The sequence below is a fragment of the Notolabrus celidotus genome, unplaced genomic scaffold, assembly GCF_009762535.1.
Source record: "Notolabrus celidotus isolate fNotCel1 unplaced genomic scaffold, fNotCel1.pri scaffold_160_arrow_ctg1, whole genome shotgun sequence".
Classification (NCBI taxonomy): domain Eukaryota; kingdom Metazoa; phylum Chordata; class Actinopteri; order Labriformes; family Labridae; genus Notolabrus; species Notolabrus celidotus.
Genome location: NW_023260029.1, coordinates 117,748 through 128,728, shown reverse-complemented (window position 1 = coordinate 128,728; position 10,981 = coordinate 117,748). Strand labels below are relative to the sequence as shown.

The 10,981-nt window shown below is 51.5% G+C and overlaps 2 protein-coding genes across 2 annotated transcripts in view; both read left to right on the top strand.

The window, feature by feature from the left end:
- Window positions 1-3,048, top strand: part of abcg1 (ATP-binding cassette, sub-family G (WHITE), member 1) — a 16,712-nt gene extending 13,664 nt beyond the window's left edge. The window contains exons 10-15 of the mRNA XM_034678512.1: window positions 669-776; window positions 871-1,039; window positions 1,306-1,406; window positions 1,688-1,846; window positions 1,923-2,041; window positions 2,392-3,048. Coding sequence (XP_034534403.1) covers window positions 669-776; window positions 871-1,039; window positions 1,306-1,406; window positions 1,688-1,846; window positions 1,923-2,041; window positions 2,392-2,620 — 885 coding nt within the window. The 3' untranslated portion in view covers window positions 2,621-3,048. The remainder of the gene's footprint in view (window positions 1-668; window positions 777-870; window positions 1,040-1,305; window positions 1,407-1,687; window positions 1,847-1,922; window positions 2,042-2,391) is intronic.
- A 4,006-nt stretch (window positions 3,049-7,054) lies between these two features.
- LOC117808832 (olfactory receptor 10A3-like) lies at window positions 7,055-8,153 on the top strand. Its single transcript, XM_034678504.1, has one exon. The coding sequence runs from the start codon at window positions 7,217-7,219 to the stop codon at window positions 8,141-8,143; it is 927 nt and encodes a 308-aa protein (XP_034534395.1). The 5' UTR covers window positions 7,055-7,216; the 3' UTR covers window positions 8,144-8,153.
- The last annotated feature ends 2,828 nt before the right edge of the window (window positions 8,154-10,981 follow it).

Below are 10,981 nucleotides of genomic sequence, written 5' to 3'. Positions count from 1 at the left end.
AAACACACCTCACACACCTATGCATACTCTGCTGCAGTAAAGCGCCCCCTGCTGCAGCAGAGCACCCCCTGTTGCAGTAGAGCACCCCCTGCAGCAGTAAAGCGCCCCCTGCTGCAGCAGAGCACCCCCTGTTGCAGTAGAGCACCCCCTGCAGCAGTAAAGTGCCCCCTGCTGCAGCAGAGCACCCCCTGCTGCAGTAGAGCACCCCTGCAGCAGCAGAGCGCCCCCTGCTGCAGCAGAGCGCTCCCCACTGCAGTAGAGTGGCCCCCAGTGCAGCAGAGAGCCCCCCACTGCAGTAGAGTGGCCCCCAGTGCAGCAGAGAGCCCCCTGCTGCAGTAGAGTGCCCCCTGCAGCAGGGGGCGCTCTGCTGCAGTAGAGTGCCCCCCTGCAGCAGAGCGCCCCCTGGTGCAGTAGAGTGCCCCCTGCAGCAGAGCGCCCCCTGCTGTTAGTTGATGAGGAAGAAGAAGTCAGAGTCAGAGGTTTTGGATCAGTAAACATCTCATTATAAGATCAGGAGGAGACCTGCATCATCAGAGCTGTAACCATGTCTGTCTCAGTGACCCTCAGTGTGATGTTTCTAACCTCTGCGTGTGTGTGTGTGTGTGTGTGTGTGTGTGTGTGTGTGTGTGTGTGTGTGTGTGTGTGTGTGTGTGTGTGTGTGTGTGTAGGAGAGCTCCTCCTCCTCGTCTGAAGGCTGTCACAGTTTCTCTGCGAGCTGTGTGACTCAGTTCTTCATCCTGTTCAGGAGAACGTTCCTCAGCATCCTCAGAGACTCAGTGAGAAACACACTCTCTCACACACACACACACACACACACACACACACACACACACACAGAGTGACAGGTCTGTACTGTGATTGGTCGTTCAGGTGCTGACTCACCTGAGGATCTCGTCCCACATCGGGATCGGGGTTCTGATCGGTCTGCTGTACCTCGGCATCGGGAACGAGGCCAAGAAGGTCCTCAGCAACTCGGGCTTCCTCTTCTTCTCCATGCTGTTCCTCATGTTCGCCGCACTCATGCCCACTGTGCTCACCTGTGAGACACACACACACACACACACACACACACACACACACACACACACACACACACACACACACACACACACACACACACACACAGGTTTGATTGATCCAGATTGAAAAACCTCGTCAGGATCAGATTTATACAAACAGTTCAAAAAGAGCTCCACCTTTAAAACCCTGTGTGTGTGTGTGTGTGTGTGTGTGTGTGTGTGTGTGTGTGTGTGTGTGTGTGTGTGTGTGTGTGTGTGTGTGTGTGTGTGTGTGTGTGTGCTGCAGTTCCTCTGGAGATGGGAGTCTTTCTGAGGGAACACCTGAACTACTGGTACAGTCTGAAGGCGTACTACCTGGCCAAGACCATGGCTGACGTCCCCTTCCAGGTGATGTATGTAGGTTCTCTGCAGGAAGTGATGTCACAGATTAAACAGGAAACAGTCTTCTTGTAGTTTAACGAGATGGAGAGTCAGGTAAGCTCTCCGCTTCAGGTCCAGGACCAGAGGAGACACATGTTTGGACTTGATACCATGCAGGGCGCCCTTGTTGGGGGTCGTTCTGGTTTTAAAGATGATTAAAGACCCGCTCGTTCTTTGACTCGTGATGGATCAGTTTAGAGGGGAGGGGGTCTCTGCAGGTCTCTGAACCTCAGTCTGCTGTGGTGCAGGTGGTGTTCCCCGTGGTTTACTGCAGCATCGTGTACTGGATGACGGCTCAGCCTCCAGACGCCGGACGGTTCTTCCTCTTCCTGTCTCTGGGGGTCCTGACCTCTCTGGTGGCTCAGAGTCTGGGTCTTCTGATCGGAGCAGCGTCCACCTCGCTGCAGGTGAACCCTCTGACCTCACGATGCAGACCGGAGCGCCCCCCTGCGCCTGCTCTCACGTGTTTGTTGTGTCCTGCAGGTGGCGACGTTTGTGGGTCCGGTCACAGCGATCCCGGTCCTGCTGTTCTCGGGGTTCTTCGTCAGTTTCGACACCATCCCCTGGTACCTGCAGTGGATGTCCTACATCTCCTACGTCAGGTGGGGGCGCCGTCTGAGTCCAGGAGGACACGAGCGCCACAGAAACCTTTACACAGAGTCCTCTTTAGTGTCTGACATCATCAGGGTCCACTAACATGCCATACGCGCGCCATACGCACGCCATACGCACGCCATACGCACATGCCATACGCACACGCCATACGCACACGCCATACGCACACGCCATACGCACGCCATACGCACGCCATACGCACGCCATACGCACGCCATACGCACGCCATACGCACGCCATACGCACACGCCATATGCACACGCCATACGCACACGCCATACTCACACGCCATACGCACGCACAGCCGGACTCTCACTGCTCCTGGTCTGTGTTCCAGGTACGGGTTCGAGGGTGTCATCCTGTCCATCTACGGTCTGGACCGGGAGGACCTGCACTGCGATGAAGACGAGACCTGTCACTTCCAGAAGTCTGAGGCCATCCTGAAGGAGCTGGACATGCTGGACGCCAAACTCTACCTGGACTTCATCGTCCTCGCCATCTTCTTCTTCTCTCTGAGGCTCATTGCTTACTTCGTCCTCCGCTACAAGATCAGCGCTGAGAGGTAGACCAGGACCAGGACTAGGACCAGGAGAGGAGGGGATCTGAGCAGCAGCTTTTAGGACAAAGCCTTAGGCCAAAGTTAGCATGTAGCGGCGGAGTTTGTCTTCATGTGGACTCTGAATCCACTTTGGCTGAGGGGGGACGGGCTTTGGACTTTAAATGTCTCTGAGTGTCTTTGGAGGAGAGGAGGACACATCCTGCAGGGACAGGAGCTGGTCTCCTGACTCCTGAGGGTTTACCTGTGCCACAACCTGAAGGACCACGACCAACCGTCCAACAGACTGGAGAACAGCTGAGAGCCTCTGTGGTCTGCGAGGAGGGGGCGGAGTCTGGGCGCCGTGGAGACGACGCGTATGTTAACTTAGCTAAACTCTGATCTGAGGACTTGCTGTGTCCCTCAGACCGTCCTTCAATAAAGTTCAATACAAACAGGTCCTGACTGAAGCTTCATTGAGTCCTGCGTCAGGTTTCTGATCTCAGTCCCCCTCCAGAGCTGGACTCTGTCCTGATGTCCCCCATGTGTTCTTTATTTGCTCCATCAGGGTCCAGACTTTAGTGACAGGGGGGTCCTAACGGGGCAGGGTCCTGTAAATGATGAGTGTCATGACCTGGTTTACCTCCATGTATCAGATCTCCTCGTACCCCCTTAGATGTAACACATCAGAGAGTCTACATACAGGTCTGCAGCTTTATTCTGAAAGGACTCAACAGGAAGTCGTTTAAAGACACAATATAGAGTATTAAAAACTCACTGAGCACGCACTAACATCCACAACATGTTTAATGTCAGCTGGACGGACAGATACAGGTTTCCTGGAGACTCCACGGGGTGCAGGACTTCTGATCCCGTCTGTTTGATTGGAACCTTTTTTATTCTTATTATTGTGTAACCAGGTAAAACCCGGCCTCCGTCCTTCGTCTGATTATCATCTCTTTCTAAATCAGATATGATGTCACTGCGAGTCCGCGTTAGGAACCCACCTGTGTGTCAGCAGAACCCACCTGTGTCAGCAGAGCCCACCTGTGTGTCAGCAGAGTCCACCTGTGTGTCAGCAGAGCCCACCTGTGTGTCAGCAGAACCCACCTGTGTGTCAGCAGAGCCCACCTGTGTGTCAGCAGAGCCCACCTGTGTGTCAGCAGAACCCACCTGTGTGTCAGCAGAACCCACCTGTGTGTCAGCAGAGCCCACCTGTGTGTTAGCAGAACCCACCTGTGTGTCAGCAGAACCCACCTGTGTGTCAGCAGAGCCCACCTGTGTGTCAGCAGAGCCCACCTGTGTGTCAGCAGAGCCCACCTGTGTGTCAGCAGAGCCCACCTGTGTGTCAGCAGAACCCACCTGTGTGTCAGCAGAGCCCACCTGTGTGTCAGCAGAGTCCACCTGTGTGTCAGCAGAACCCACCTGTGTGTCAGCAGAGCCCACCTGTGTGTCAGCAGAGCCCACCTGTGTGTCAGCAGAACCCACCTGTGTGTCAGCAGAGTCCACCTGTGTGTCAGCAGAGTCCACCTGTGTGTCAGCAGAGCCCACCTGTGTGTCAGCAGAGCCCACCTGTGTGTCAGCAGAGCCCACCTGTGTGTCAGCAGAGCCCACCTGTGTGTCAGCAGAGCCCACCTGTGTGTCAGCAGAGCCCACCTGTGTGTCAGCAGAGCCCACCTGTGTGTCAGCAGGGTTTAAATGATCAGTGTTTACCTGAGGAGCTTCAGGGGGTACAGGTGTGATGATGACGTGTAACATCAGCGTACAGATTCATGACTGTAGTGTGAGACCTGAGACACACTGAGTCCACCTGACCTCAGGTGACCTCAGGTAACCTCAGATGACCTCAGGTGACCTCACACTGCAGCTCCTCACAGGAGGCTCTCAGGTCAAAGGTCATCTTAGTTTGTCAACATGGGTTTTTATCTGAGGGCCTCCTCTCATCACACACACCCCTGAGACACACACACCTCATACACACACACCTCATACACACACACACCTCAGACCAAAACACTCACCTGAGACACACACACACCTGAGACACACACCTCAGACCAAAACACTCACCTGAGACACACACACTCACCTGAGACACACACACACCTGAGACACACACACACACACACACACACACACACACACACACACACACACACACACACACACACACCTGAGACACACTGACCTCAGACCAAAACACACACACACACATACACACACATTCATACACCTGAGACACACACACACATACACACACCCACACACACACACACACACACACACACACACACACACACACACACACACACACACACACACACACACACACACACACACACATACACACACGCTTATGGCTGGACGTGCATCAGGCCCTGGTTTTTCTAGAGGAGTCACTCTGCCATCAGGACGTGGACCAGCAGAACCAGCAGTGATGACCCGGCATGGTTCAGGTCCGTGAGCTGGAGAGGTAGAAACTTCCTTTTGGCTCCAGCATGAGAGCTTCAGAGCAGCATCCAGTCTCAGAGAGAGTCCTGCAGCCGGGGTAGTCCAGCAGGAAGGAAAGAAAGAATACAGCAGAGATCCAGAGGAACCTACGAGACAAGGGAGCTCAGGGACTCCAGAAAGGTCTATGGTTAGTAACTTTAATGGGACAGGAAGAGTTAAAGTGAGAGACAGGCAGAGAGAGGAGAGAGAGGGAAAGACAGGATCCCAGTGTGTCAGTCTAAGTCTATAGCAGCAGAACTAAGACCTGGTCCAAGCCTGATCCAGCTCTAACTATAAGCTTTATCAAAAAGGAAAGTTTGAAGCCGACTCCCCCAGACTCTCAGAACAGAACCACATCTCTAAATATACCTTAATGCAGCAGTCCTGACTGAAAGGCTACAACTGAACCATGCAAAGAGGAAACCATATATAGACCTGATCCAGAACCACAGAGACTTCTCTGGACCTGAGCCCGTTTAAGATGGACTAAGGGGAAAACTGTCCTGTCCTGCTGATAACCACCCGGCTTGTTATCAGCTCACAGCTCAAAGCCAGCGTCCCTGATGGTATGGGGATCATCAGAGTCCATGGCATGGGTAGCTTCCATATCTGTGAAGGCTCCATTAATGCTGAACAACATCTACAGGTTTAGGAGGAACACATGCTGCCATCCAGACCATGAGGTCTTCAGGAAGACCTTACAGATTACAGCAAGACCACACCAAACCACATTCTGCAGGGACTACAACAGCATGGCTCTGTAGTAGAAGAGTCCACGTGCTGGACCGGCCTGCCTGCAGTCCTGACTCGACCCCATTGAAAACTAAAAACACCACAAAGGAGACCCTGAACTGTTGAGACCCTGAACTGTTGAGTCCCTGAACTGTTGAGTCCCTGAACTGTTGAGACCCTGAACTGTTGAGACCCTGAACTGTTGAGTCCCTGAACTGTTGAGTCCCTGAACTGTTGAGACCCTGAACTGTTGAGTCCCTGAACTGTTGAGACCCTGAACTGTTGAGACCCTGAACTGTTGAGACCCTGAACTGTTGAGTCCCTGAACTGTTGAGACCCTGAACTGTTGAGACCCTGAACTGTTGAGTCCCTGAACTGTTGAGACCCTGAACTGTTGAGTCCCTGAACTGTTGAGACCCTGAACTGTTGAGACCCTGAACTGTTGAGTCCCTGAACTGTTGAGACCCTGAACTGTTGAGACCCTGAACTGTTGAGTCCCTGAACTGTTGAGTCCCTGAACTGTTGAGTCCCTGAACTGTTGAGACCCTGAACTGTTGAGCCCCTGAACTGTTGAGACCCTGAACTGTTGAGCCCCTGAACTGTTGAGACCCTGAACTGTTGAGACCCTGAACTGTTGAGACCCTGAACTGTTGAGACCCTGAACTGAACCACACAGGGCTGTAAACAATGACAAACTTCAAGAACTTCGGAGGAAGAATGATGATTTATAATTTAAATCAGAACATGGAACAAACACTGAGCTCTCACATGGTTTTATCTCCCAGTAACTAATGCTGTGAAGACACTGAAGGGTTAATCATCATCAATCAAACACTGACTGGATCTTTGTGTGACTCATCAGGTGATCAGGTGGTCAGGTGATCAGGTGGTCATGTGGTCATGTGATCAGGTGGTCAGGTGGTCAGGTGGTCAGGTGATCAGGTGATCAGGTGATGGACTCCCCATCATACTCAGTTTATAAAAGGAGCAAAGAAAGTCTCAGAGAGGAGCTGCTGCTGGCTGAAGTAGTCTCCTGACATGGTGTGAGTGAGGGGGGGGAGGCTTACGTCACTGTCAGGTACAGAGCAGTATATTTCACTGCTGCAGCCTCACACTGAGTGAGCAGGTCGATGAGTGAGCAGGTCGATGAGTGAGCAGGTCGATGAGTGAGCAGGTCGATGAGTGAGCAGGTCGATGATGTTGAGTGAATCTAATGTTTTAATATTTTCAGTCCGGCCGGGGGAAGACAGGGTTTGTGTTTCCTTGTTCAGTCAGTGTTCATCAAACATGAGGAGACGTCTGTGTGATCTCCAGTGATGTGGATCGTTCAGGTTTTGATTCAGCTGGGTTAAATGTGGAAGAAAGCTTTTTAACATTTAGCAGTGTTTAGTGTCTGACAGGAGGAATGATGGTAAACTCCACTCCTCAGTTCTTTGTGTTGAGCACCTATGTGGATGTAGGAAACTTGAAGTACTTGTTCTTCATGTTGACCGCGCTCTTGTATGTAACTATAGTTGTTGTGAACTTGTTCCTCATCGTGGTGATCGGTCTGAACCGGAGCCTCCATGAACCCATGTACCTCTTCCTGTGCAGCCTGTTTGTGAACGAGCTGTACGGCAGCACGGGTCTGTTCCCTCTGCTTCTGGTCCAGCTCCTCTCTGAGGTCCACACGGTCCCGGCTCCTCTCTGTTACCTGCAGATCTTCAGCCTGTACACCTACGCTCACGTGGAGTTCTGTAACTTAGCCGTCATGTCTTATGACCGGTATCTTGCTATCTGTCACCCTCTGAAGTATAACACGTACATGACCTTTAATAAGCTGGTTATTTATATAGGTGTGATATGGATTTCCTGTTTCATGAAGTTCTTAATCACTCTAATGTTAACTGTTGCTCTGCCTCTCTGTGGGAACATCATCCACAGTCTGTACTGTCACAACTACCTGGTGGTGAAGTTGGCGTGCTCGGACACTAAAGTGAATAACGTCTATGGGATCTTTGGGACTGTGTTCACGGTCCTCGGCCCTCTGCTTCCTATCATTTACTCTTATGGGAAAATCCTCCAAGTGTGTTTTTCTGGTTCCACACAGACCAGGAACAAAGCGGTGAGTACCTGTGCTCCTCACCTGGTCTCCCTCATCAACTTCTCTTTTGGCTGCATGTTTGAAGTCCTTCAGGCCCGGTTTGATACGTCCAGCACTCCCAGCACGCTGCGCATCATCATGTCTCTGTACTTCCTCCTCATACAGCCCATCATGAACCCGGTCATGTACGGACTGCAGCTCTCCAAAATAAGGAACATGTGTAAGCATGTTCTGGGTATAAGACCATGAGCAGGGACTGAGAGACTTCATAGGTGTGGTAGAAGAAGAGAGCGCTTTCTTAGATCCTGATCAAAGTGTTGATTTAAACTGAGACTCAGAGTCTGCAGGTTCAGGTCTGCAGGTTCAGGTCTGCAGGGATCAGGTCTGCAGGGATCAGGTCTGCAGTGATCAGGTCCTTACACTCTGAAGATGTTCACACACGTCTTTATTTAATGTCTCCATCACTTCTGGAAAGGGTCAGGTATTCTCAAGTCTTAAATATTGAATTAAGGAAACAAAAGAAATATTAAATGTGACGCGAACATCTTCAAAGTTTAAGTGAGGAGAGGAGGAGAGGAGGGGAGGAGGGGAGGAGGAGAGGAGGGGAGGAGGAGAGGAGAGGAGGAGGAGAGGAGGAGAGGAGGAGAGGAGGAGGAGAGGAGGAGAGGAGGAGAGGAGGAGGAGAGGAGGAGAGGAGGAGAGGAGGGGAGGAGGGGAGGAGGCTGAGTTTGGGAGCCTGAGAGCTTCGTGTGGGTCAGACCAGTAGCCTGACTCATGAGGAGTACGATCCCTTTCAGGTCCAGATCCAGGCAGGAGGACGATCCACTATGTGATACTGATAAGTTAAACCTTTAAACCTAACAGAGACAACATGTGAGGAGGCAGCGAGGGGACGGTTAGGGGTCTGTCTTAGATCACACTGAAAGACAAGGAGCTGAGGAGTGTTTGTTCCTGCTGAGAGCAAGAAGACTGAGAGAGATGAAGAAGGGATGGATGTTTATTACTTTACCTTTTAAGGAAAGGAAAGGAAAGGAAAGGAAAGGAAAGGAAAGGAAAGATAAATAAAGGAAAGGAAAGGAAAGGAAAGGAAAGGAAAGGAAAGATAAATAAAGGAAAGGAAAGGAAAGGAAAGGAAAGGAAAGGAAAGGAAAGGAAAGGAAATCTTCTGGATTGTTGACCTCCTTAAAGAGCCCATTGGACACAGACTCAAACATTACAACGTATTCACTCAGACTTTAAGAGATGAATTATGGGTCAGGTCCCAGAGAGTCTCTCAGTCAGAGCCGGGTCAGGTCCCAGAGAGAGTCTCAGTCAGAGCCGGGTCAGGTCCCAGAGAGAGTCTCTCAGTCAGAGCCGGGTCAGGTCCCAGAGAGTCTCTCAGTCAGAGCCGGGTCAGGTCCCAGAGAGAGTCTCTCAGTCAGAGCCGGGTCAGGTCCCAGAGAGTCTCTCAGTCAGAGCCGGGTCAGGTCCCAGAGAGTCTCTCAGTCAGAGTCTCTCAGTCAGAGCCGGGTCAGGTCCCAGAGAGAGTCTCTCAGTCAGAGTCTCTCAGTCAGAGCCGGGTCAGGTCCCAGAGAGAGTCTCTCAGTCAGAGTCTCTCAGTCAGAGTCTCTCAGTCAGAGCCGGGTCAGGTCCCAGAGAGTCTCTCAGTCAGAGCCGGGTCAGGTCCCAGAGAGAGTCTCTCAGTCAGAGTCTCTCAGTCAGAGCCGGGTCAGGTCCCAGAGAGTCTCTCAGTCAGAGTCTCTCAGTCAGAGCCGGGTCAGGTCCCAGAGAGAGTCTCTCAGTCAGAGTCTCTCAGTCAGAGTCTCTCAGTCAGAGCCGGGTCAGGTCCCAGAGAGAGTCTCTCAGTCAGAGCCGGGTCAGGTCCCAGAGAGTCTCTCAGTCAGAGCCGGGTCAGGTCCCAGAGAGAGTCTCTCAGTCAGAGCCGGGTCAGGTCCCAGAGAGTCTCTCAGTCAGAGCCGGGTCAGGTCCCAGAGAGAGTCTCTCAGTCAGAGCCGGGTCAGGTCCCAGAGAGTCTCTCAGTCAGAGTCTCTCAGTCAGAGTCTCTCAGTCAGAGCCGGGTCAGGTCTTGAGGATCCAGACTCAGGTACAGACCCATATTGAAGTAGTGTAAATGTGTCTTTGAGCTGGAGGAAGTGGAACTGTTTGTTTTAATATGAGGTGTAATAAACATGTCTCCCAGAGTCTGTAAGTGTGTGTGATTATTTACTGATGAAGGATTATTCACTGTGATGTTCATGCTGATAATCCTGCATGGGCTCTGTCTGTTCATGAACAGGACTCAGTTCACCTTGAGCTCCAGAAACTGGTCTTGACAAACCCCTCAGTGTTCTCCTGTAACTGAACGTACGTAGTGAACAGTGTTGGGTCTGATTATTTATTTAGATTAGGAGGGATTATTATTAATAATCATTGGATTCATCTCAGAACTTCTTCTAGGATTGTGTCCCTATAGGGGTCTCTGTGGGGGGTTCTGCAGGAGTATGGGGTTCTGGGTTCAGACAGAGTGTGTTGTAGAAGAAAAGGAAGTGGAAGCAGAGTTCATGTCCAGAGAGGAATCCCTGTGGGATGCAGACAGCCAATGAAAGCTGCAGCTGGTAGAACGTCATCAGCTGTGTTGGCTGGTCTAGTTGTTGTTTCTCAGCTCATGAGTTAGTGACCTTTAAAGGATGAAAGTGTGTTAGGTCAGGTGAGTGTGAGGTATCAGTCATGATGCTGGTGGAGCTTCATCTCTTCACTGACAGAGCGGTGTGTTCGAGGACACGGTGAAGAGTCTGTAAAGCTGTCACCGTGTTGTGATTGATTTCAGAGCTGGAAGGAGGATGATGGGAAACTCTACTCAGACTGTATTCTTCACCTTCAGTGCGTACTCTGACAGCGGGGCCTGGAAGTACTTACTGTGTGTCATTGTTCTGCTTGTATACATGTTGATTGTATGTTCCAACCTGTTGCTGGTCGCGGTGATCTGTATGAACAGGAGCTTACATGAACTCATGTACGTCTTGATGTGCAGCCTGTTTGTGAACGAGCTGTTCCATTTCTCCTGCTTCAGACTCTCTCTGACATCCACACTGTTTCTACTTCCTTTTG